The sequence below is a fragment of the Myxine glutinosa genome, chromosome 4 (assembly GCF_964187855.1).
Source record: "Myxine glutinosa chromosome 4, kmMyxGlut1.1, whole genome shotgun sequence".
Classification (NCBI taxonomy): domain Eukaryota; kingdom Metazoa; phylum Chordata; class Myxini; order Myxiniformes; family Myxinidae; genus Myxine; species Myxine glutinosa.
Genome location: NC_136264.1, coordinates 59,958,503 through 59,986,336, shown reverse-complemented (window position 1 = coordinate 59,986,336; position 27,834 = coordinate 59,958,503). Strand labels below are relative to the sequence as shown.

General features: G+C 45.7%; 1 protein-coding gene across 2 annotated transcripts in view; it reads right to left on the bottom strand.

The window, feature by feature from the left end:
- Positions 1-1,138: 1,138 nt before the first annotated feature.
- SGPP2 (sphingosine-1-phosphate phosphatase 2) overlaps positions 1,139-27,834 on the bottom strand; it is a 79,462-nt gene continuing 52,766 nt past the window's right edge. For both annotated transcript variants that reach the window (XM_078775775.1, XM_078775776.1), the window contains 2 exons: positions 2,955-3,323; positions 1,139-1,768 (listed from right to left, as the gene is read on the bottom strand). In XM_078775775.1, coding sequence (XP_078631901.1) covers positions 1,589-1,768; positions 2,955-3,323 — 549 coding nt within the window. In that variant the 3' untranslated portion in view covers positions 1,139-1,588. The remainder of the gene's footprint in view (positions 1,769-2,954; positions 3,324-27,834) is intronic.

The window sequence follows — 27,834 nt, the reverse complement described above, 5'->3', positions numbered from 1 at the left end:
CAAGGGTAAAAACATAACCTCTGCCCAACTTTGGTGGCGGAGATAAATAGATATATTTTTTAACGTGTTGTTGTTGTCATGGTGGCTGTGGTTGTTTTTGTTTGTGTGCTCCTTCCATGTACTTTTATATGTTTTTCTATTGCTTCGAGAAGTATTACTATATATCATTTTGTGTGCTCCTTCCTTGTCCTTCTAAAATCTATACGGTTCCTGCTGTTGCTGTCATAGAAAAAAAAGAAATAGTATCTATTAATGACTTCCCTTACAAAGAACTGCGATGCAGGAGGAGGCCATTATGGCCATTTGTCCATGCTCTGTCCTTTAAAAAAAGTTAAGGGTCAAGCAAGAAAGCAGCACATACCATTTTTAGTCTTTGGAATGATTCGGCCGGGGTGCAAACCACCGACATCCCAGACTCAGAGGGGACGCTCCAACTATTACACCACCGAGGCTGGTTAGAAATTCTGCATGAATCGAATATTACCATTGGAGCCACTTCATTAAGCTCCTATTCCCACTTCTTCTTCTTCTTCAATAACATATAAAGGGCTTTTAAAACAGGCATCCTTAACATTAAATGAACACAAATTTTTTGTTTCAAGTAAATCAATCATTAGCTTACTATTGATGCCATTTTTATTATCTGACGACAGCAGAATACCTTTAGAATGAACTGTGACACAAGGATGGACAGATGCTTATCCTTTTAGCGATATATTTTGTATCTCAAATTGGAAAAAGCATAATAGTTCTAGCTTCAATTCTGGCTTGCAGGATGGCCTAGAGGTACGCACACTCACTTCTGAGCCATCTAACCTGGGTTTGAATCTTGGCCCAGCTATAAACTGCCATCCTGGTGTCTCAGGCGATTCATCAACGTGTGTGTTGTCTCTCGAATGGAAGGTCAATGGGCGTATCCTCTGCTGGCATTAGTTGATGGACGTTAAAGATACCAATGTGTCCTTTGCGAAGAATAGGCGAGCTATCGCCGGCACCTTTAACAAATTACAAATTCATGCTCTAACCACCAAGTTGAGCGACATGCCTGGCCAGGTGGTTCGTGAAAGACTGGGGCCAAAACTTCCTTGGGTTGGGCCAACCCCACAAGAGCGTGGGAATAATTGTGGTCGTTAAAGAAGAAGTTCCAGATCCAATTTATTATGTGATTCATTCATTATAAAAATTGTATTTAAACCTAGTTGCAGTGATTGCAGGGGGGTGATTGAATAGTTGATGCACTCCTTTATTACACTGCACATAAGCAATATGGTATCAAGTGGTACAAAAAACAACAACAACAACAATCTGACACCCATGATACTATCTTAAAACAGGCAGAATTTTATTATTGCCTGTTGTTAAAAAAAAAAAATTTCTTTGTTTTTCACTGAAAACAGACCGACGGGGCTTAGTGTTATACGTTTCACACAAATGGTGAAAAACGCACAATGACATCAATGTAAAAAAAGTATGGGGCACCATACACATCTGATTGATTTATCTTTTACAATCCAAATTTGTTTTCGTGCTGTGATGCACAATTGTCTCTCACGATAGACTATTTTACAGAATTTATTTACAATGTAAGTTAGTCTAAACCGAAATAGTGAAAAAGCATAGGGCCCCCCCAGAAACCGGATATTCCTACGATTGAGTAGGTGGCAAACTTATATGGAACTTCAACCCACAGGTGCTTTCGAGCTTCTGTGTCTGTTGGGGACACTCCCATCACCTGACACACGAGGGAGAGTGCAAGGGTTTTGGCCACCTGTAAAGTGAAATCACAGAGATTATCAGCACATCCATCCACGAGTATTTACTGTACTGAGTTTATGCCATAACAGCGTAGTTGTTGAGTACACGTGAAGAGATTATAAAGTCCATTTAGACAAATTATTAACACACACACACACACACACACACACACACACACACACACACACACACGCTCTCTCTCTCTCTCTCTCTCTCTGTGTCTCTCTCTCTCTGTGTTATAGGCCCAGTCCTATTCCTGTTCTTCATCAGTGATCTCTCTGACTCTCTGGAATATCCCCTTTATCTATTTGTGGATGACTCCACACTCTGTGGTGACATCCCTCATCCTTCAGATAGATAGGCAGCTGCCGCTTCCCTCACTTCAGATCTTGAAAAAAATCACAAGCTGGTCAAATACTTGGAATATGTTTTTCAATCCTGATGAATCTCACACTTTCATGATCTCTCTCCAGAAGGAGTCTCTGGCATGGAAACAAAGGCCTTCAAGATCATTGGAATCTCCCACAATGAAGCTGAGTCTATGGGTCTATCACTTTGCCATCACTGACAGGTCGATGGTCTCTCTGTTTTCTACCGCCTCCTTTCTTGTCTTGCACCCTCTGCTCTTTCCGTGTTTCCACTTCCCTCCCCGCACTCAGGTTTCTGCAGGACTCACACAGTGCAGCATCAACCCCCTTCTGGTAAAACTACCCAAATCCAGGATCACTGCTCACCTCCGCTCAATTGTTCCTCTTTTTCCCACTTGTGGAATCATCTTCCACATCCTCTTCAATCTCATTCTTCACTCCATGTCTTCAAGACACCTATTCACCGCCATCTCATGTGACCCCCCAATCCAAAACCATGATCTTTTCGACCCTTGTTAATTCCACCCAAATCCTTCCTAATTTTCCAGTTTTCCTCCTTAGTTTCATTCTTCATGTGTGTTTTGCGTCCTGTTTTTGTCTGTTACGTCCTGATCCGTTCAGTGTTCTCACTCTTCCACGAGCCTCAAACTATTTTTCACAAAAATTGGTAAATGCAAACATTATGACATCACATCAACGATGCTCATAAACAACTCTTATCATTGAACTTCAACCATGAACAGTGAGTGTGCCATCAACTGAACATGTGCAGAACATTACAGTTATAGACATGGGAAGTGGACCATTTTGTAATTCCACATTATTACCTACCTGGCGAGAGATAACCACAAGCGAAACACCCACAAGGTATCGAGTCATCATGCTTCTTATCAAACCGAAGGTAATGGATGGCAATTCAAAAGGTAGGCTCTCTGTGGGTACATCTTGAGTCAAGCTGAACTGGTAGCACAACCAACTGGCAATTGTGCTCCCTGCACAGGCACCCATGATGATCGTGGTGTCACCTCTTGTGGTGCTCCAGGGATTCATCTCTGGATAGTAGATGCACAATAAGAAGGATCCACATAAGGCCAAGGTAGGGGTCAGATTGCTGTGAATAATCAGTGAGTCCACGGTGTCCCAAAAGGGAAAGCTAATGGCAAGCAGAACGGCTGTCAATACCACTCCGCAAATGACATCCTACAGAAACAAAAAGGCACCATGATTAATTTATTCCAATAAAAACACCTGAACATATATGGCCCAAATAAGATTGTAAAGATTAAAAAAAAAACTGTAACATCATGTATTTTGTCAATACTAGGGCATGCCCGTACTATATATAAGCTAGGACGTGCCCGTACGTGGGTGCCCGTTCCTTGCCAAAAAAAAAAAAAAAAAAAAATTTGTGTAGGGGTGTGTGTGTGTGTGTAAACATCCTAGGGCGTGCCCGTACGTGGGTGCAAAAAAACATGCGTGCAAACAACAACAACAAAAAAAAACTTTGAAACCACGTGGCAGTAACGACCACAGAACCCCCCCCCCTCTATTTACATGAATGGTTTGGTCCATTCGCAACGACGACAGAACCCCCCCCTCTATTTACATGAAATGGTTTGGTCCAAAGCGAACGGCTTGCGGTGTTTGGTAAAGAAATCGCCATAGCTCGGTAACTACTTGTCCGATTAATTTCAAACCTTGAAAAGGCACATCCTCGGGTCCCCAGCAATATACCTGGCAAGTTTAAAGTATATCGGACCGGTAGTTGTCGAGAAACAGCGGTCACAGACAAACATACACACATACACACATACAAACACACATACACACAGAGATTAATGGAATTATAGATAGATGATTGCCTGGCTTAGAGGCGTAGCTGGCATCTGTGCTATTTGCTTGGTTGTGGTGGTGGCCCAGTGGAGTTGACACTGGCCTTTATTCTGAGAGGTTGTGAGTTCAAATCAAGCTCAAGGCACTTTTGTTAAAGATTTAGATTCTAAGCTTCTGAAACCTAAGTTTACCATGTTGCTATTACAACTCGGGGGGAGGGGGGTGGCGAGGGAGGCTGGTAGGATGGTCTAGAGGTACACACACTCACCTCCAAGCTGTATAGCATGGGTTTAAAACCCAACCCAGTTATAAACTCAATTGTAAATTCCTGCCCTAACTACTGCTCGGAAGGCGATGGCTAACCACCCAGCATAACTCTTGCTCGGGAAGCTGCTTCGGTGGCACCAACACTCTGCAAAGAGTATGGTACATCAGGGATAGAGAAAGAGATTATAACTCAGGAAAATTATCATATTGCTATTTGATTGTTGATGAAAAAAACCCAGTTGGCTCACTGATGATCTTCAGGGACTGTGTAATCAACCTGCCGAGCTTGTTTGCCCTGTCTACATGGAGTACCAGTCCATACTTTTGACTGGTTCTAAATACCTGCTAAAACTGCTAAAAAAAACTGCTAAAACTGCGAAAAAACAACCTGCTAAAACTGAAAAAAACCTGCTAGAACACAGATAAAACTGCAAAAAATAACCTGCTAAAATTGCACAAAAAAAAATCCTGCTAAAACTGCCAAAAAAGATAAAACTGCTAAAAACAAACAAACAGATAAAACTGTAATCAAACTGCAAAAAAACTGATTAAAAATCCTGCTAAGATTACTAAAGAAAACCCAGATAAAACAGCTAAAAAACAGATAAAACTGCTAAAAAAAAGAACAGATAAAACTGCTATCAAACTACAAAAAACTGCTTTTAAAAACTGCTACAATTGCTAAAGAAAACCCAGATAGAATTGCTATAAAACTGCTAAAAACAAAACAGCTAAAACTGCTAAAAACAAAACCTGCTAAAAAATGCTAAAACTGCCAAAATAACCTGCGAAAAAAGAAAACCTGCTAATAATGCAAAAAAAAACCCTGCTAAACTGCAAAAAAGATAAAACTGCTAAAAAAAAGCAAATAAAACTACTATCAAATGACAAAAACTGCTTAAAAACCTGCCAAAATTTGATTTTAAAAAACCTGCTAAAAAAAGATAAAACTAATAAAAAAGATAAAACTGCTAAAACAAAACCCTGCTAAAATTGTGAAAAAATCCTTCTAAAACTGAAAAAGATAAAACTGCTTAAAAAAACAGATAAAACTGCTATCAAACTACAAAAACTGCTTTAAAAAACTGCTACAATTGCTAAAGAAAAACCCAGATAAAATTGCTATAAAACTGCTAAAAACAAAACAACGAAAACTGCTAAAAACAAAACAGCTAAAACTGCTAAAAACAAAACCTGCAAAAAAATGCTAAAACTGCCAAAATAACCTGCTAAAAGAAAACCTGCTAAAAATGCAAAAAAAAAAAAACCTGCTAAAATTGCTTTAAAAAACCTGCTAAACTGCAAAAAAGATAAAACAGCTTAAAAAATAAAAATAAAACTACTATCAAATGACAAAAACTGCTAAAAAAAACTTGCCAAAATTTGATTTAAGAAAACCTGCTAAAAAAAGATAAAACTGATAAAAAAGATAAAACTGCTAAAACAAAACCCTGCTAAAATTGTGAAAAAAACCCTTCTAAAACTGAAAAAGATAAAACTGCTTAAAAAAACAGATAAAACTGCTATCAGACTACAAAAAACTGCTTTAAAAACTGCTAGAATTGCTAAAGAAAAACCCAAATAAAATTGCTATAAAACTGCTAAAAACAAAACAGCTAAAAACAAAACCTGCTAAAAAATGCTAAAACTGCCAAAATAACCTGCTAAAAGAAAACCTGCTAAAAATGCAAAAAAAAAAACCTGCTAAAATTGCTTTAAAAAACCTGCTAAAGTGCAAAAAAGATAAAACTGCTAAAAAACAAAACAAATAAAACTACTATCAAATGACAAACTGCTAAAAAAAACTGCCAAAATTTGATTTTAAAAAAACCTGCTGAAAAAAACTGCCAAAAAGATAAAACTGATAAAAAAAATATTAAACTGCTAAAAAAAAAAACACCTGCTGAAATTGCCAAAAAAAAAACCTGCTAAAACTGCAAAAACAGATAAAACTGCTTTAAAAAACCCCCCATATAAAACTGCTATCAAACGACAAAAAAAACTGCTAAAAAAAACAGCAAAAAAACCCATAAAACTGCTAAAAACAAAACAGCTAAAACAGCTAAAAACAAAACCTGCTAAAATTGATTAAAAAAATATGCTAAAACTGCCAAAAAAAACCCTGCCAATATAAGATAAAACTGCAAAAAAAAACTGCTAGAATTGCTAAAAATATATAAAATTGCTGAAAAAATACAGATAAAACTGCTTAAAAAATCAGATAAACTGCTATTTAAAAAACCCAGCTAAAACTGCTTTAAGAACTGCTAAAACTAGAACGCCAACCAGTAGAACGCATACTCCCGCTGTGGGTCAAGTTGAAATAGTACGATTTCACAAAAGTTTGAGGGAGTAGTTCAGTGACAACACAAGACAAGACAACACAAGACAGACACTGCACAGATATGAATAAATGAATGAATGATCGTTTTAAGACCATTTTCCCCACTAGAGCAGGGGTTAGCCTTGCGGGCCCCATGACAATCATGGTTCCCTTTTTGAGGCAATGTTTTTTTTATGGCCAGATGCCCTTCCTGGCACCAACCCTTAGTCGCCTCTTACGATGCGCAGGGATACGGTGTACCTATTCTTACCGGGGGTACACACCGGGATCATTCATCCCAGCAAGCTGGTACTCAATTTGCACGACCTCGGAAGGATGACAGGCTGAGTCAACCCCCCTGGTGTTAATTTAGCGATCGACCGGGATTCGAACCCAGGATCCTCGGATCCCAAGCTGGTACGCTAACCGCTAAGCCAACACCAGGCTATACAGATATATATTTAGAATATATAGAAGATAATGTAAAAAAAAAAAAAGGCAATTTCACTTACATTTTTGGATTCAGCGTTCAATTCCATATAGGTGAGTGTATTTTGAGGCATGTGTGACTTGAAATAAAATTGTAAGCCAGGTAAAACGTTTGTTTCATTCCTTAGGGATACAACATGTAAAACTGGCCCAAACGTGAAAACAAAACTCGCTCATTTTAAATCGTACAAGATAATGCGACCACTCATTCTTCTGGGAAGAATCCTGTGCTTGTCACACTTATAAGTCACCTTAGTCTTTATAAGTTCATCAAATACTGACACCGCGATTGACATTCGCTGAGGTAAATGTTGATATCTCTTCTGAGGTAAAAAAAAAAAAAAAAAAAAAAAAACAGTTTTAAAGCATTATACGTATGAAACGATACATTTTATGAAACGGGGAAACCGAATACACACTTTGGTGGTTTTAAAATGACAGAATATGACTTTATTAGAAAAAAAAATGAACATTGAAGACGACGCTGCTAAAAGAAATGCACCGCTCTAACGGATAACCACGAGTTTAAACTACATTTACAACAAATATGAAAACTATTTTCATATCACAATGTTAAATATAGAATATATAGAAGATAATGTTAAAAAAAAAATGAGCCCTATCTTCCAATGGTAAAAAAATCCTTCAAAAAATTCCTGAATCCAGAATAATATCCTGAGCTTCACCAAAAACTAATCAATTCTTCCTTATCCCAAGGGCAATCATCCCACCAACTTTCATCCAAATCCGTTCAGAACTTTTCCAGATATCTTGTACACGAACACACACACACACACACACACACACACACACACACACACACACACACACACACACACACACACACACACACACACACACACACACACACAATCGAATGCATTACTAAAAAAAAAAACTGCTAAAACTGCGAAACAAAACTCCAAAACTTTTTAACTTTAAAAAATAACTGGCAAAATTGGGTAAGGCACCAAAAAATTGGGTAAGGCTGTGAAAAGACATGAGCCGCTACAAAAAAAATTGGACTAAAAGAAAAACTCTCTCTTGCTCATAATTGTGGGACAAATAATAATCATATCATAGACATAAATCATACCAACATGAATTATATGGTTACGAAGGCATGCAAAAACTATATACTTGTATTGTACAAATAATTACAGTGATAGTGAACACTTGGTGCAAATGGGAATGACCAAGGTGGCAATGTGGGTTCATGACTGCAAAACAGTAAAGGAGTGTCTGCTAGAAATGAGCCCAAGACGAGATGCCAAGTCACTCAAGGCAGAAATGATGGGGGGTTGGGGAGAGGGCAGAGGAGGCAAAGAGCCAGAAATTTGTGGTTTCTGGTGGTGCCTCTTTCAGATGGAGTAGTGTGCATTCAGGACATAAAATCCTCATATGCTTAGTGCTGCACATCACCTCGAAGGAGCAGCATATAATGGAACCTAAAAGCCTTACTTTCTATATATTAAAACATTGAAATACATCACATGTGTTCTGGCTTTTGACATTTGACTTCCGTTTCCGGTCTTGCCGGCGAGGTTTCCGTTTTTTCGAAGCTGTCCACGCTCTCCACACTATCGAAGTTAAGTAATTGTTTCCATTTGTATTTTCGTCAAAACTATTTATTTTATGGTGTGTGTACGTATAGTGTGTCCCTAGGAAGATTCTCAGTGTTAATCTTTCATACCTGTATGAAATATCGTCAGTTAATTTGTGTCGTGTCTTTTGAGGCCTTGCACCTTGTCCGACCTTGAGGCTTTGTTTTTCTCTCAGTGGTCCATCTATTGTGCTCCAACTACTTTCGTTCTCTGTTTTTTTCCCAGTATTTTCACCCCATACGTCCTTGTTTAAAATCTGAACTCAAAAACAAAAATATATATATTTCCTTCTCTGTTCTTATTCGTTGTTCTTATTCGTTGGTTCTTCGTGTTTCACCCACATTTCCCCATATAGTTTTCACTGTTAAACTTTAAAATGTTTAAACTTTCCCCTGAAGTTCTGTATTCTGTCGTGTATTATAACACCTTTTTCTTCTTCTTCTTTAAAAGGTTGCTTTCGACTTGCTCACCAAATCTAATCATGTCTTCAAAATTCCATCTCTTACAGTGCCTCTTTCATACATTCCCTAAACTCTCCTGCTCTCCACCCCCCCTCCAGCATCCTCAAGCGTATTTTTGACTCGAAGGTCACAAGAACCTCATTTTGCAATAAATGTTCGTTTCCCATTAATCGTACACTTTCCAAAATCCAATCTCACCCCTCCCCTCCAAATCCTCCCCATCACCCCTCCCCTCCAAATCTTCCCTATCACCCCTCCCCTCCAAATCTTCCCCATCACCCATCCCTTTCAAATCTTCCCCCTTGCCCCTCCCCTCCAAATCCTCCCCATCACCCACCCCTTTCAAATCTTCCCCCTTGCCCCTTCCCTCCTAAAATCCCCCCACACCCTTCCCCTCCAAGACTCCCCCTCGCCCCTCCACTCAAAGACTCCCCCCTCACCCTCCCCTCCAAATCTCCCACATCCCTTTCAAATCACTCCCCTTGTCCCTTCCCTCCTAAACTCCCCCCTAACCCCTCCCCTCATAAACTCCCCCCTCACCCCTCCCCTTCAAATCTCCCCACCCTCATTTCTTCTCCATTTCCCCCCTCTCACTCCTCCTCCTCCTCAAAGCATCCTCCCCGCTTCTTCCCCCTTCCAACTCTCACCTCCATCTCCCCCAACCGTCTGCCTCGCTCTTCCCCCTCCTCAAATAACACCTCACTGTGCCTCACCCAATCACCATCAAACCTTTTGTCTGCCCCATCCTTCCCTTTCTCCGAGCTATTCTGAAATCTCTGACACACCTCCAACAGCTCTCCCTACCTCTTCCTCCTCTTCCACATCTTACCCTACCCCTCCCCCCCCCTGTTCTGTATCCGATGCCCCCCCTCCTCTTCATTAACGGTATGGACCTCAAACATCCGGGGCCTTCGTTCAAACTTAACTGATCTCTCCATACAGGTTGCTTCTGACAAACCAGACGTGATCTGCTTAACAGAAACTTTCCTCCTTCATGATGTCTCTGATTCCTTAGTATCTCTCCCGGGTTACTCCCTCCTCCGGTATGATAGAGCTGAGCCATGTCCTGGAGGTGGGGTTGCTATCTTTATCAAAATCTCTCTTTCTCACTCGCCATGCACTGCCCTCTCTCCACCTCACCCCCAGGAATACCTCTGGCTACGGCTTCCCCTTCGCTCCCACCTCTTCTTCAAATGTGTGTTGTACAGTCCACCAAACAGTGATGACTCCATCTACATCTCGCTGTCTGATAATATGGACCAACTTCTATCTACTCAACCCAACTCTCTCTTCCTCATATGTGGTGATTTCAATTGTCACCATGCCAGTTGGCTGGGTGTGGGTACCTCTCTCACCAGCCATAGCTCCTCAGCAAAGGACTTCTGCGACTCACTGGGACTGACACAATCTGTCAATTTCCCGGCCCGGATCTCAGTCAACGGAGCATCTCACCTTTTGGACTTGGTGATGACTAACTTTCCTGAAAATGTCCGCTGCTCTTCTTCTGCTCAAATCGGCTCATCTGATCATGTGCTGGTTAGTGGTTAAAGTGGACATCTCTCTGACTATTCTCAGGGAGCCTCCTCAGCGTCGACGAGTCTGGCATTTCACTCAGGCCAACTGGCTCGGTCTTCAAGCAGCCATCAATCATCTGGACTGGTCTCCCATCTCTACCACCTCTGACATTAACTCATCCTGGGAATTCTTCCAAAGTAAATTGCTCTCTCTCTCATGCACAGATTTATCCTATCTCGCCTTCAGTCGTCATACCCCTCCTCCCGTCCATGGTACACGGAATCTTGTGGTGAGGCTGTTGCCCAGAAACAACTTGCCTTAGTCTCCTGGAAAGCAAATCCAAACGGAAGGAAATCTCATTTCCTTTCACAAAGCCCGAAACAAGTGTGTGTCCACCCTCAGGAGAGCCAGGAAACAATAGCTCTCCGTTCTCAAGACCGAACTCTCTTATCTGTCTCCGTCTTCCAAATCCTGGTGGCGTCTGGTCAAATCTGTTTCTGGTGTTTGTTCCCCCTCCATCCCCTCCCTTACCTCAAACGGCTACATAGCTGACTCCGCACGTGAAAAAGCTGAATGCCTCAACTCTGTGTTTGCCTCTAAATCTTGTGTCCCAAGCCCTCGAGCGACGGGGCTTGCTTTGATCTCTCCACGACATCAAAGTTTGAGTGTTTTCCCGTTCGTTTCTTTGTCAAATTTCCGCTGCGTATTTTGTTGTGTATGTGTTATTGTGTGTTTCTATTTGGTTTTGGTTTTGTAGTTGTTGCAAATTTGTGTGTAATTAGTCGTTTCTTTGTCCGCGCCTCGTGCGGCCTGGTGTCTCGTGCGGCCTCCTCGTCTCGACTTGTGCCCCGCCCCCTATATTCTCGTTATCGACTTGTGCCCCGCCCCCTCTGCTCCTGCTTTCTCAAATCCACGTTCTCACTTAGAGACTTTTCCCAGATTGTTTTCATGGTTTAGTTTAAATATTTATTTAAATATGTTTAAACCGCAGCGGTGATCCACCCCCCCCCCACCCCCCCAGGATTTCCATGTTTTAAACGTTTCCCAGTGTGTACCCTGGATAAGAATAGGTACGCCGTATCCCTGCGTGTCGTAGGAGGCGACTAAGAGGGTTGGCGTCAGGAAGGGCATCCGGCCAAAAAAAAAAAAACATTGCCTCAAAAAGAGAACCATGACAATTACAACTACATATGGGCAGGGTTTGCGGAATCCTGAGCACACTCGTCCGTCGTGCACTCTCCGGCCGGGCGTGTAGTGTAGTTCCCGCCAAGATTGCATCCGCGCTTCGGTGTATACAGGGTCTACGGATAGTTTTATCGACCAGCGACTTGTGCTCAGGCATGGATGGCGGATCTGGAGGTCTACGAGACAGATCTTCATGGCTTCCCAGGGGCTTCGACTCAGCACGAAGGGGGAATGCCGATTGAAACTCGTGCTAAAGGGACGGGTTTTTCCTGATGTACACCTTATGGTTTTACCCGCTTTATGTGCTGATATTCTGTTAGGACACGATTTTCTTAAGCTGCATGGACATCTGGTAATGGAGTTTGGTGGGCCTGACACGCTTGTTGTGGGGGCGGACGACGCGCTTGCGGTGTGCGCCCTAGCGAAAATGGACATCCAGCCGCTTTCGCTGTTCCCCAATCTAACCTCCGACTGTACCCCTGTCGCGGTGAAATCACGGCGCTACTCTCGCGCAGACATGCAATTCATTTTGGACGAAACGGCTCAGCTCTTGAAAGATGGCATCATAGAACCTAGCAGGTCGCCGTGGCGCACCCAGGTCTTGGTGGTGCGCAGCGAGGCCCACCGCAGACGCATGGTAATCGACTATTCCCAAACGATTAACCGCTTTACACAGCTGGATGCCTACCCCCTTCCGGGGATGGACGCGCTGGTGCAACAGGTGGCCCAGTATTCGGTCTATAGCACTCTTGATCTCCGTAGTGTGTACCACCAGATCCCTATCTCTAGGGCGGATCGTATCTATACCGCTTTTGAGTCGGGGCAGCGGTTGTACCAATTTACTCGATTGCCTTTGGGGTAACGAACGGGGTCTCTTGTTTCCAGAGGGCCATGGATGACCTCATTGCGAGGGAGCACTTAACCGATGTTTTCGTCTACCTCGACAATCTTACGGTTTGTGGATATGACCAAGGGCACCATGATGCTAATCTGAAGCGCTTCCTTGAGGTCGCGCAGAGGTATCACTTAACTATGAACGAGGATAAGTGCCAATACTCCCTACGCACGATAGATCTTCTGGGGTACACCGTGACCCATGGCTCTGTCGCTCCGGATAAGGAGCGTCTGCGACCTTTGCTCGACATGGCCCCTCCCTGTGATCGGGCGTCCCTGAAGCGCGCCCTCGGGCTATTCGCCCATTACTCCAAATGGGTGCAAAATTTCTCCGCGAAACTTCGCCCCCTCGTGGCCTGCGACACCTTCCCACTGAGTCCGGCCGCATTGGCGGCCTTTGAAGGCCTTAAGGCCGACATCGCCCGAGCCGCCGTGGTGACAATCGACGAGAGCGGATCTTTCGTCCTCGAAAGTGACGCCTCGGATCAGGCCATCGCGGCGACCCTCTCCCAAGGAGGGCGTCCCGTGGCTTTCTTTTCACGGACTCTTACCACCGCTGAGCGGAGACACTCGTCCGTCGAAAAGGAAGCGTATGCGATCGTCGAGTCTATTCGGCGATGGCGCCCGTACTTACTCGGGCGGTGCTTCCAAATCATCACGGACCAGCAAAGCGTTGCGTTCATGTACGACACCTTACACGCCCAGCGCATTAAGAATGAGAAAATCACTCGCTGGCGTATCGAACTCGCCGACTTCTGTTACACCATCAAATATCGCCCGGGGAAGGATAACCGGGCCGCCGATGCCTTATCACGACCGGCTACATGCGCGGGTATCACCTCTTTGGAGGGCCTACGTGTGCTGCATGCCACTGCGGGCCATCCCGGCGTAACGCGTTTCGCTCATTTTGTGCGGCGTGGCAATCTCCCATACTCGATTGACGATATCCGCCGTATCTGTCGCGACTGCGCTATCTGCGCGGAAATCAAACCGCGTTTCTATAACCCTCCCATGGGGACTCTGGTTAAGGCTACGCGGCCGTGGGAACGCTTGGCGATGGATTTCAAGGGCCCATTACCGGTGTCGAGCAGCTCTCGCTATCTGCTCACTATCGTCGATGAGTACTCGCGATTCCCCTTTGCTTATACGTGCGCGGACATGACTGCTGCCACGGTGATGCGATGCTTACAGAACTTGTTCTCAATGTTCGGGTACCCGGCCTATGTCCATACCGACCGGGGTGCGGTCTTCTTATCTCAGGAGGTGCGCGGATATCTTCTCCAAAATAACATTGCTTCTAGTTACACCACGCCGTACAGACCCCAGGCTAATGGGCAGATCGAACGCTTCAACGGGATTATCTGGAGGGCCGTCATGCTCAACCTCCGGACCCTCGGCCGGGGCCTCGATAAATGGGCTTGGTCGCTACCTGCGGCGTTGAACTCGATCAGGGCTCTCCTGTGTACGGCAACCAACCAAACTCCCCACGAGCGACTTTTCCACCACCCCAGGAGCACGGGGTGTATACGGTCTTTGCCCAGTTGGCTCGCTGGGCCCGGGCCGGCCTACCTTAAACGGGCGGTTCGCGCGAGCAAGTACGACCCCCTAGTGGACAAAGTGCAGATTCTCCAGGCTAATCCTGAGCATGCTCGTGTGATGACGGCTGATGGCCGTGAGACTACTGTCTCCGTCCGTCACCTTGCCCCTTGCGGGGTCGCCGACCTGAGTAGGGAATCGGATGGACCGATCGAACCCATCTATGAGACTATGGCCTCTACCGACGCTCCCATCGCCGAAAGTCTACCGACCCTCCCCTCGCCGGGTCTACCTGGGCCCGACGACTTGGAGTTACCCCCTTCATCACCCGACCCTGATGGCGCCTCCGACGCCGGGGACACAGGGATACGTGATGCCGTGCCCGGGGAATTTCGGACGCGTGCTGGCAGAGAAATTCGCCGCCCGGCTCGATACGGTTGGGTCGACTGATGTTCCGCACCCTGTTCGTGCTGACGCTCGCTCGCTTCTAGCCGCACTGCCGTATAATTCTGACGGGGGGGGGGGGGGGGGGGGAGAATGTAGTGAAATCGTATTCGTACTGAACCCGGGGTGATGCTCGCTGCTCGTTGACACCGCTAGGGGCGCGACTATAAGACCCGCTGCTGCGGACGGTGCTCCGAGACTTCTCCTGTGACACGTTACATCTGGTAGACTCGCTAATGGTACGCCAGCATAGAATATTCAGCTTGCTTGCATTGAATGTTATGAATGGTCCCATGTGATGCCACATTGTATACTTATTGCATTTCCTGCATTACAGGATGATGTCATGATCTAAATGGAATTAAGTGTTGTGGAAAACCAATCAGGTCCACACAACTTTAGTCCAACTTGTGGTTTAATTCCATTTAGATCATGACATCATCCTGTAATGCAGGAAATGCAATAAGTATACGATGTGGCATCACATGGGACCATTCATCTATCTATAATTCCAGCAATCTCTGTGTGTGTGTGTGTGTGTCTGTATGCGACCGCTGTTTCTCGACAACTACCGGTCCGATATACTTGAAACTTGCCAGGTATATTGCTGGGGACCCGAGGATGTGCCTTTTCAAGGTTTTAAATTAATCGGAGAAGTAGTTACCGAGCTATGTCCAAAAAACGATTCAACCAATCAGAGAGCAGCGAGCTATCACGTGTGCCGAACGTGGCGAACAGACTCTGCCTCGGACGGCACATTTGAGAGCGTATTCATTTATTTCCCGTCGGCAAACTATGTTGGCGCTATGTTGGCGTTAAACTATGTTTTAAAACTAATTAAAACTAATTTGCGATTCTTTCGCTTTGCGATGCGATTTGCGATTGCTTTACCAAACTCCGCAAGCCGTTCGCTTTGGACCAAACCATTTCATGTAAATAGAGGGGGGGGATTGTCACCGTACTCGCAAGCCGTTCGCTTTGGACCAAACCATTTCATGTAAATAGAGGGGGGGGGATATAATTTTAGATATATATATAGTACGGGCATGCCCTAGTAACATTCAATGCAAGCAAGCTGAATATTCTATGCTGGCGTATCGTTAACGAGTCTACCAGATGTAACGTGTCACAGGAGAAGTCTCGGAGCACCGTCCGCAGCAGCGGGTCTTATAGTCGCGCCCCTAGCGGTGTCAACGAGCAGCGAGCATCACCCCGGGTTCAGTACGAATACGATTTGACTACATTTATCACACAGCCCGAAGTGAAGTGTTCAGTATCCACAGCCCGAAGTGGAGATCGGTTTCTGAGGTTTGGGACATGGAATGTAGGGACAATGACAGGGAGATCAGGAGAAGTGGTGGAAGTATTGGTCAGAAGAAGAGTGGACATATGTTGTGTGCAAGAGACGAGATGGAAGGGAAGTGGTGTGAGAATGGTGAAGGGTAGGCAGGGACAGAAATACATGTTTGTGTGGCAAGGGTGCCTGGAGGGCGTGAATGGTGTTGGTGTCCTGTTTTCTGAGGAGTTTGTAGACAGTGTGGTGAGTGTGACTAGAGTGAGTGATAGGTTGATGATGGTGAAAATGATGATTGGAAAGCTCTTGGTGAACGTCATCTTGGGATATGCTCCGCAGGTTGGTCGGAGCGATGAAGAGAAGGACAAGTTCTGGTGTGCGATAGAGAAGCTGATGGAAAACGTGAAAGATGAGGAAGTTGTTGTGGTAGGAGGAGACCTAAATGGACATGTGGGAAGGAGTATGGATGGTTTTGACGGAGTTCATGGGGGTTACGGATATGGTGTGAGAAATGGAGAAGGTGAAAGGATTTTGGAGTTTGCTGATGGAGCTGATTTGTTGATTTGTAATACTCAGTTCCAGAAAGAGGATAATAAGCTTGTTACATACACGTCAGGTGGGTCGACGACAACCGTTGACTACCTGATGGTGCGTAGGCGAGATAGGGGGCACCTCCGAGACACAAAGGTAATCCCGGGGGAGGAGGCTGTTTCACAGCACCACTTGGTTGTCTGCGACGTAAGGGTGAAAGGTGCGAGGAGAGCTCGGCGGGTGAAGTACCAACCGAGAATGAAGGTGTGGAGGTTGAAAGAGGTGACAGTAAGGGAGGCATTAAAAGAGAGGCTGAGTAGGGTCGAGGATGATGTGGTTGAGCTTGAAAGTGGTTGGATGTCAATGAAAGCTAGTCTGTTGGGAGCCGTTGGTGAGGTATGTGGATGGACAAAAGGACCACCGAGCCACTCGGAAACATGGTGGTGGGATGATGAAGTTGGAAAGAGGATTGACGAGAAGAGGAAGAAGTTCAAGGAGTGGCAGAAGGCGAAGGGTACGGGAGCAGAAACAGCAGAGCATGAAAGTTATAAGGCAGCCAGGAAGGCTGCAAAGAAAGAGGTAACAAAGGCGCAGGAGGCATGTAGGAAAATGTTCAGAGAACGCTTGGATTCGGAAGAGGGTCAGAGAGCGGTATTCAGGATTGCAAAGCAAATAGCGAAAGAGAGGTGTGATGTGATGGGGGTGAGCTGCTTGAAGGATGAAGTGGGACAAATCGTTGTCGACCCAGATGGAATTAAAGGAAGATGGAAAAGATATATGGAAATGCTGTTGAATACAGAGAATGAATGGGATGGCAACATAGAGAGTAACCCAGTTTTAGGACCGGCAGAGAAGATAACTGAGAAGGAAGTTGAGGAAGCGATAAAAGCAATGAAGGGTAGAAAAGCGGGAGGGCCGACGGGAGTTGTGGGAGATATGTTAAAGGCAGCAGGAAGTTGGGGTGTGAAGAGAATGACAGAGATCTGTAATCTGGTGGTGAAAGAAGGCCGCATTCCAGTGAATTGGGAACTGAGTACCCTCGTCCCTCTATACAAGGGGAAAGGTGACCCTCTGGAGTGTGGCTCGTACCGAGCGATAAAGTTATTGGAGCATGGAATGAAGGTATTGGAAAGGGTGTTGGAGAGGAGGATAAGGAAGAAAGTGAAGATCGACGAAATGCAGTTTGGATTTATGCCAGGAAGAGGAACGACAGACGCGCTTTTCATTGTGAGGCAGTTGCAGGAGAAGTACATGGAGAAGAGGAAGAAGTTGTTTCTTGGGTTTGTTGATCTGGAGAAAGCATTCGATCGGGTTCCACGCAAAGTATTGACATGGGCATTGAGGAAGTTAGGAGTGGAGGAATGGTTGATCAGAGTAGTGATGGCAATGTACAAAAGAGCGCGCACAGCTGTAAGGACGAAGGACGGGAACAGTGGTGAGTTTGAGGTGAAGGTGGGAGTGCATCAGGGGTCGGTACTAAGTCCACTACTATTTGTAGCTGTGATGGAGGTGCTGGCTCAGAACGTAAAGGAGGGTTTACCATGGGAGTTGTTGTATGCAGATGATCTGGTGTTGATTGCGGAAAGTATGGATGGACTGAAGGAAAAGATGAACACGTGGAAGGAATGTATGGAGACAAAAGGTCTGAAGGTGAATATCGGAAAGACGAAGGTGATGGCAAGTGGTAAAGCATGTGGTGAGGTGGAAAGAACTGGGAAGTGGCCCTGTGCTGTGTGTAGGAAGGGTGTCGGAGTGAACTCCATTCAGTGTACAATGTGCGCTGAGTGGGTTCATCAAAAATGTAGTGGTCTGAGAGGGTCATTAACCAGTGTGGCAGCTACATTCAAATGTAAGGTGTGCACAGAGGGAGCTGCAGATGGAGGAAATGTTGAGTTGGATCTTGGAGACGGTGTGAAGCTGGAAGGTGTGAAAACATTTTGCTACCTCGGAGACATGCTGAATGGAGAAGGTGGATCAGACTCGGCAACGGTTGCTCGAGTGAGATGTGCATGGAAGAAGTTTCGGGAATTGAGTGGCGTGCTGATGATGAGGGGAGTGCCGTTGAAGCTGAAGGGAAAGGTGTATGCTGCATGTGTGAGAAGTGTTATGATTTATGGGAGCGAGACATGGGTAATGAACGTAGAGCAGCAACGAAGGTTGGAAAGGGTGGAAATGCGAATGGTTCGACGGATGTGCGGAGTATCGTTGAGAGAGAGGAAGACAAATGATGAATTGCGAAAGATGATGGGAATAGAGCCTGTGATTGATGCTGTGAAGAGGAACAGGTTGAGATGGTTTGGTCATGTGTTGAGGAAGGATGAAAGTGACTGGTTGAGAAGAGTGATGGAAATGAATGTAGAAGGAAGTAGAAGACGGGGAAGACCGAGAAAGACTTGGCTAAAGATGGTGGAAGAAGAAATGCGGGCAAGGGGGTTAACAAGGAGAGATGCAGAAAATAGGGCAAAATGGAGAAGATTGTCATGGGGACCGCAAGGCTAACCCCCGCTCTAGCAGGGAAAATGGCCTTTAAAATGCATGTTGTTGCATGTTGTTCCCCCTCCATCCCCTCCCTTACCTCAAATGGCTACACAGCTGACTCCGCACGTGAAAAAGCTGAATGCCTCAACTCTGTGTTTGCCTCTAAATCTTGTGTCCCAAACCCATCCCTCTATGTACCCACCGTACCCAGCTGCTCCTGGACTCTGTGTCCTTTCCTCCTGACAAGGTGGAAACGTTTCTGTCAACCCTTGACTCTGATTCTCCAACTGGACCTGACGGCATCAGCCCACAGGTCCTAAAATCCTGTTCTTCCGCTCTTTCACTCCCTCTCTCTGTTCTCTTCACCCTCTCTTTTGCTCAAAGTCAACTGCCATCTGCTTGGAACTGCCAACATCACCGCTTTACACAAAAAGGTGCAAAAACAGATCCTAGTAACTACAGACCAATCAGCCTTCTCCCAATTATCAGCAAAGTCATGGAATCCATCATTGCTTCGGATATGAAATCTTTCCTCTTCTCCAATGGCTTGATCTCTGATCATCAATTTGGTTTCAGACCAGGTCACTCTACTCTGGACATGCTGCTTCTGCTGTCTCAACAATAGATGGAGGTCCTCAATGCCAAACAGGAAATTAGAGCTGTCTCCCTCGATATATCACGTGCCTTCGATACGGTCTGGCACCCCGCTCTGCTCACCAAACTCTCCTCCTTTGGTATCCATGGAAATCTCCACGCATGGCTGGCGGACTTCCTCTCTAGTCGTAGTCAACGTGTGGCCCTGAATGGGTTTCTCTCTTCTCCTCTTCCTGTTCAGGCTGGAGTTTCCCAAAGCAGTGTTCTGGGCCCTGTGCTTTTTCTGGTCTTCATCAATGATCTCTCCGACTCTCTTGAAAATCCTCTCTATCTCTTTGCTGATGACTCCACTCTCTGCTGCTCCATTCCTCATCCCTCAGATCGGCAGTCTGCAGCCTCCTCACTCTCTGCAGACCTGGACAAAATCACTGACTGGGCAAACAAGTGGAACATGTCTTTCAATCCTGACAAATCTCACTCTCTTACGATGTCTCTCCGAAAAGACCGACTGGACAACCCTCCCATCCACTTTCTGAATAATCCTCTCCAAGAAGTTCTGTCACTCAAGCTTTTGGGTCTCACAATCTGCCATGATCTTTCCTGGGAAAACCACATTTCAAATCTGGCCTCCAAAGCCAGTCGCCGACTGGGCATCCTCCGTCGTGCGAAGTCCTTCCTTGGCACACCTGAGCTCCTCACCACATACAAGGCTTTCATCCGCAGCTCAATGGCATACTGCTCTCCCCTCTGGGCTGGTGCTCCTGCCTCACACCTAGCTCGTCTTCACGCTGTTGAAACCAAAGCGTCCAGAATTATTGGAATCTCCCGTGATGAAGCTACCTCTGATGGCCTTTCACTTACTCACCGCAGGCAGGTTGGTGGTCTTTCTGTCTTCTACCGACTCCTCTCCGACCTTGCTCCTCCAGCTCTCTCTGGGTTCTGTCCCCAAATATTCCTGAAGGTCGCACAAGATCTGCCTGCAACCCTCTTATGGTTAAACTGCCAAAATCAAGACTCTCTGCTCACCTTCGCTCTTTCATTCCTCTTTTCTCCCGCCTCTGCAATAAACTCCCCCACCCCCTTCATTCCCACTCCTCCCTCCAGGTCTTTAAAACAGCTGTTCACCACCATCTCTTATCTTCCCCCATCCAAAACCTTGATCCGTTCTACCCCCACTAATTTCACCCCAAATCCTCTTTTTTGAAATACCAACTTCTTTCCTGGAAGTCCTTGGTGTCCTTGTGTTGATACTTCTCCCACCCCCCCCCCCCCGCCTCCCCCTGAAGCCCTCTCCCTCCCACACATTCCCGATGTCCCTCACAAATGTTGTGTTTATGTGCTTCCCCTTCTCTCCCCATCTTGTCTTCCGCTCCCACCACATCGGGTATCTCTCGTCGGGATCGGGTTCCCCTTTTTATACACTTTGTTTGTCTGTTTGATTTGTTTGTGTGATAAATGTTAGCTTTTACACGAGCCTCGATTATGTATATAAAAAAAAAAAAGAAAAAAAAAAAAGAGGCTGAGAGCAGGCTACCGTTCAGATACCATTTCACAGTTTTTTCACACGTTTCACACAGTTAAGATGATTATAATCTGTTCTCCAAACTTGAGTGCAACACAGCGACCTCATCCTCACGTTGCGCTTTACTGCGACCGCTCGGGGGGTGTCTCGCAGCGTGAATCAAGCCGAATGGGCAATGGTTCATGCAGAGAAAATAGCATAACTGCATACGTTTCGCCATTAATATAGTTCATCAGGAAAGCATAATGCTTAAAATCGTCGGTTTGGGCTGAAATTTCAGAATGAAAGGTGATAAGACCCCATAACTTTGTATAGTTTTCACACTAGCGGCGTGACACGTGACCGCTCATGTTTCGGCTTTCTCACATTTTAAATTTCACTGCTTCGGAAAAGTGTGGTGTATATATATATATATATACAGTCACGTGAAAAAGTAGGTACACCCCATGTAAAGTTTTGACTTTTTCAACATATTTCAACATACAGCTATTTGATCTTCATTTCAACAATATTGATAGATAAAGGTGATATAATATAACAAATATCATGAAGCATTTACATTTTGTAGTCCATTGTATAATTTAAATAAACATCAATGCAAATTTCGCATGTGGAAAAAGTAAGTACACCCTTGCTCTAATAGGTGGTATTGCCCCCTTTGGCAGAAACAACCTCAAGTAGGCATTTCTTATAACTGTCTACCAGTCTCTGACATCGACTGGGAGAAATTTTTGCCCACTCCTCCATGCAGATTTCTTTCAGCTGTGCGATGGTTGAGGGGTTTCCTGCATGCATAGCTCGTTTCAAATCCCCCCACAACATTTCAATGAGATTTAGATCCGGGCTTTGACTTGGCCATTCCAGAACCCTCCATTTCTTTCTTTTCAGCCATTCCTTGGCGGATTTACTGGTATGTTTAGGATCATTGTCATGTTGCAAGGTCCACCTTCGGTTGAGCTTCAACGTTCCGACAGATGGCCTCACATTAGCCCAAGCACCCTCTGGTACAATGAAGAATTCATAGTGGATTCTATGATGGAGAGCTGCCCAGGCCCTGATGTAGCACAGCTGCCCCAAACCATAATATTTCCACCACCATGCTTTACAGTTGGTATCAGGTTCTTGTGGTCAAATGCTGTCCTTGGTTTTCGCCAAAACATGTCTTCTGGTACTGTGGCCAAACAGCTCTACCTTTGACTCATCTGTCCAGAGCACATTGTTCCAGGAGTGCTGGTCTTTGCCAAGGTGTTCATTGGCAAACTTTAGTCTTGCCCTGATGTTCTTTCTGGACAGTAAAGGTTTCCTCCTGGCACACCTCCCATGTAGATCAAATTTGTGCAGCCTCTTTCTAATGGTAGACTCGTGCATGTTGACATCAACTGTGGCAAGAACTACCTGTAGGTCCCGTGATGACATTCTGGGGTTCTTCGAGACTTCTTTCAGCATCTTGCGGTCTGCTCTCGGGCTGAACTTGCTGGGGCGGCCTGGCCTGAACAAGTTGGCAGTTGTTTGGAATCTTCTCCACTTGTAGATGTTCTTCCGGACAGTCGAATGATTGATTTCAAATTGTTTGGAGATCTTTTAAAATCCCTTCTCAGACTCGTCGGCATCTATACCCTTCTTTCTGAATGCATCAGAGAGCTCTTTTGATCTAGGCGTGGTGATGCCGCACACTTCAACAACAAAGAGCAAACCAAACTAAATGTCTGAGGTTTAAATAATACAAGTTCCTCCAAGATCCTCTCTAACGATGTTCTAATCATTTGCACCTGAGCTGGTGCACCTGATTCTAATTTTAGGTATTTGAAGTAGTGATAAATGTCGGGGTGTACTTACTTTTTCCACATGCTAAATTTCAATTTATGTTTATTTAAATTATACAATGGACTACAAAATGTAAATGTTTCATGATATTTGTTATATTATATCACCTTTATCTATCAATATTGTTGAAATGAAGATCAAATAGCTGTATGTTGAAAAAGTCAAAACTTTACATGGGGTGTTCTTACTTTTTCACATGACTGTATATATATATATGTGTATATATATATATATATATATATATATATACATATATATATATATATATATATATATATATATATATATAAATTTATATATATATATATATATATATATATATATATATATATATATATATATATATATATATATATATATATATATATATATAGAGATATATATATATATATATATATATATATATATATATATATATATATATATATATATATATATATAGATATATAGATATATATATATATATATATAGATATATATATATATATATTGTTGTGGATATGAGAATGTTTTTTTTTTATTGTTGTGTAATGAATTGTTGTAAAATGTCACCCTCCTTCCTGCATTTGTTGTTGTATAAAGGTCAAAGGGCGTTCCCATAGTTAATTCCATAAAGCATACACGCAGGACACCATATCTCCCTGTTCAGTAGTTATATCCTTATTATGTGTATTAGTGTAAGGCTGTGTCTTCCATTAATTTAAATACTCCATTGCACCAAGTGAAATAAGAGTAGATCCCCTTTCATTTACATTCCCCTTCCAACAATTGCCGACTGTTCCCTCCGCGACTCCATTCGCCACGAGGTCGGCTCGGAGAAGGGGGAGGAGCTGCCGAATCCTGGGCGTGCCCACCCATCGTCATCAAGGGCGGAGCCAGAGGGCCGTGCCGACCAATCAGGGCCGAGGCGAGCTCACCGATGGGCGTGTTCTGGACACCAGCGGCTTGATCGCCTGAGGCGCTATAAAGAGCGCGCGCGAAAGCCTTGAAGTGGTTGGACTAAGAGAGAGGAAAGAAGTGCGCGCGAAAGCCTTGAAGTGGTTGGACTAAGAGATAGAAAAGAGAGTCCTGCGAGCCAAGAGAGGGAGAGAGAACCCGTCACGCCAGACCCCCCACCAGCAGCGTTGGCTCCACCAGGCAGCTCTGACCCGTTACCCCACGCACACCACAGGATCGGTGGCATCGGCGGCCGTCGAGGTCCAGCCCGACGTCCCGTGCGGGATCAAGCTCCAGCCAGCTCCGTGCCTTCCTCCCCCTCCAGCCACCCACCTCCTGTCATTCCTGCCTGCAATTTCCCCATTCGTGTACGTGAGTTTGTTCTGTGTGTCTTGTCCCTGGGTTAATTAAGCCTGTTTAGTTAAGCTAGAATTTTCACTGTCTCCTTGATTCCTTCTGTCTTTATTTTATTATCTTTCCTTCTTCCTTGGTTTCTTTTGGTCCTGTAAATAGAAATAAATTATATTCGTATTCACTACTTCTGTCTTCCTCTTCTTCACATCCGTGTCGCCTTTGTCTTTTCCCTCATTGAATATCTGTGGTGCGATTCGGCCAACGTTCAGGAATCGGGTTAGTCGGGGTAACTGTTCGGGCGCGGCGGCCATCCGCTCGGCAAACAACATCCTCGCCGCGGTCCCGTAACAATTGGTGTCGGGAGCGAGATTGGACCCGAAGCGCGCTTAACGCGCTCATAATTACGAGCGGCCGAAATTTGTTTCGTTTTCGAAAAACCTGAACTTTGAAACCGCGCCATGGCTAGTCAAGGCGATCGGATGCAGGTGGGTGAGCTAGAAGAGGGGTTAGGGGTAACACAGGACCACAGGGAAGAAATGGAGGAGAGAAATAAGGAGGTGGTTGAGGAGGTATCACACACACAAAATGGCGCCCTCGCGCACATGGTTGTTGCGGCACCAAATTTAGCCGCGCCCGTGGTCGCAGCAGCCGAGCCCGAGATGCCAATGAATTTGGACCTGTTTATGAAACAGATGATGGCTTTTGTGGTAAAAACAGACGATAATTTCAAAGGGATGGAAAACAGGATGGGAGGCCAAATGAGGGACGAAGCGAGGAGTACCAGTGAGCAAATGGGGGCAATGAGGGACGAAGCGAGGGGTACTAGTGAGCAATTAAGAGACGGGTTAAACAATATGGGAAGTAAATTTGCGGGGTTAGACAATAGATTTGCGGGGTTAGACAATAAATTTGAGGGGTTAGACAACAGGATAAAAGAGGTGAAGAATGGGTTAATGGGGTTGGAAAATACAATGGACGACAAATTGCGGGAAATAGGGGAGCAATCCGCCCGGGAAATCAAACGGATGGGGAACCAGATAGAGGAGGTGAAAATCGGGTTAGACACTAAATTGGATGCTCAGAGGGATTAATTAGAGCAGATGAGGGCGGCATCTACGAAAGAGATGGGAGAAATGGAGAGGAAATAAGACGAGGTGTAAGCGAGGAGGTCTCGGGGGTACGCGAGGAGGTAAAGCGAGGTGAGAAGCGTATGGAGAAAGAGGTGAGAAATGGGACGGCAAGGTTACAAGGGGGCATAGAGGACCTGACGCAGGAGGTGGAACAGCTGACGGTGGGACAGACGGAGTTAGTGGAGCAGGTACAAAGGAACACTGCGGTACTAGGAGGTTAAAGGTGACACAAAAAGAACTGAAAGACGACTTGATAGCGACGAAGAAGGAATGTCAGATGGTACATGAGGGGTTGACGAAGAGGTTGGAAGAGGTGACAGAAGTAATGGAGACGAAGGATCGAGAGGTGAGGACGCACATAGAAACGGTTAAAGTGGCATTGGAGGAAGAGATAGAGGGGGCGCACCGGGAAATGAAGGAGGTAAAGGAAAAGTTAGAGGAAGTGGAAGAGGGGGTGAGTGAAATTAAGAAGAGACAGAGGGAAACTAAGAGAGAGATAAAGGAGGAAGTAATGGAATATGTACAAGGTCGGTGCTCAAATCGTGATGGTGTGCTCGCTAACCAAATAAAGAGTTTGCAGGTGGCAGAGGAGGTGCGGAGACGAGGTGCCAAGGTGAGTGGCGATATATTCGGAAATGTATATGATGTAAGGGGAGCTTCAGTCGGCTTGGGGGTTGGTGTAGACCCGGGTGTTCGTGAGAGGGTGCTGGTGAAGTGTGTGACAGGTACGGTGTGCGAAAGAGGAGGTATGCGAGAATGTCCGACTCTGGGGTGTGTGAGGCAAAACTGCGCGCCGAGGAGTGAGTGTGCTGTCGAGAGTGAGTTGGTCGTAGCGCGTGTGCGAGGAGGCACATGGAAGCGCGGAGTGGGGAGTGTTACAAGGGATGTAACGGAAGCATGCACGCCTGTGGTGAGTGTTACGGAGGGTGTAACGGGAGAGTGTGCGCAAGAGGATGCGCGAGAAAGGTGTGTAACGGACGGGTGCATGAGGAAAGAGTGCGCTGTCAAGAGTGGTGGTAAAAGTAGTGAGAGTGACACGGAGCGTGAGTTGGTTGTGGCAGGTGAGAGAGGATGTACACCTGGAATGGAAGGATGCACACCTGGAATGGTAGAGCGTGTGTGGGAATGCACACTGGAATTGGTCGTGAGGCACGTGATTGGGTGTGCAAGTGAGAGCACACCTGTGGTTGTCACAGAGGAGGTGACCGAGGAGGGGGCGCGAAGAGGTGTGTTGGTGAGGTGTGCGAACGATGAGTGTGTGCAAAGGTGTGCGGTGGTCAGGTGTGTGACAAAGTCTGAAAGCGGCATGAGTGTACATGGGTGTGTCAGGGAAGGTGCAATGACAAAGAGCATGGAGACGGCTGGATGTATGAGCAAGGAATGGGCTGCGGGGTGTGAGCATGCAAGTGCAGCATCGACGGTAACCGGGTTAGCGGTTAGAGCGACGTATAGCCGAATCGGGCCCTCGGTGCGCGCCAGGCAGCTTTGCGTGCCGCGGGGATCCGCGGCGGTTTCGAAAGAACCGCCGTGCGGGATCCACGCCGGGCCACGCTTTGAACGGCCGCGTCCGTGCTCCACTAGGCGGAGTGGGCAGCCCGATAGGAAGGGTCGTCATGGCGACCCCTTTTTGTTGAGGCGTTCCGGCAGGTCGAGATCGGGCCATTGGACGGCTCCGTGCCGAGGTGGTGCGTGGGCTCTCGGCCCGGGTAAGCGTCCTTCCCTGCACCGAGTACCGGACGCATCCAGCCGCTGGCACCAAGCAACCCGCATTCATTGCTCGGCTTTACGAAGCAGAGCTTTGGAAACGAATTGGCGCACCGAGAGGATCTAGTGAGTAGACGGGTGATGATGATAGTGGTTTGGACCCGAAATTGCAAAGCAAAATTTGATGATTGGTAGAATGATTGGCAGATGATTGGCAAATTTTTGATTTGTTGAATTTGGTCGAGCAAAATTTATAGTGAGAGATACCCGATGTGGTGGGATGGCAACTCTGCCATCTCTCACAGCCGGGGCAAAGGAGCACTAGGTTTATGGGGTTTATGGCAGTGAAAACTAGCCCGGGAGGGTTAGGATATCGTGTGTAGGGATCTAGAGAAACGACCTTAGGTAACGGTAAGATTAGGTAGTGACAATGATACCTGTAGTGGGGACGCAGGTAGATTAGTTTGGATGATAATGACGTGGTATGTGCTTAGTTTAAAGGGAAGACGGGGAGCACTAAGTTAGCAGGACAACAGGTAGTTCAGATGATGCCGTGTGTGTGGTTAAAAGGTGTGATTGCACAGGTGTGCAACTGAACAGGTGTATGGAGCAGTGTATGAGTGGGAGATGGTGATGAGTGTGGTGTTGAGCAAATGGTCCAGGAAGGAAGGAGGGTGCAGGTGGCACCAGGTGAGATTGCACAGGTGTGCAACTACAGGTGAATGGAGAATGGTTGTGTGGAGTATATGGAGTATTGGAATGGATGGTCATGGAGTGAGTATGGTGGAAACTG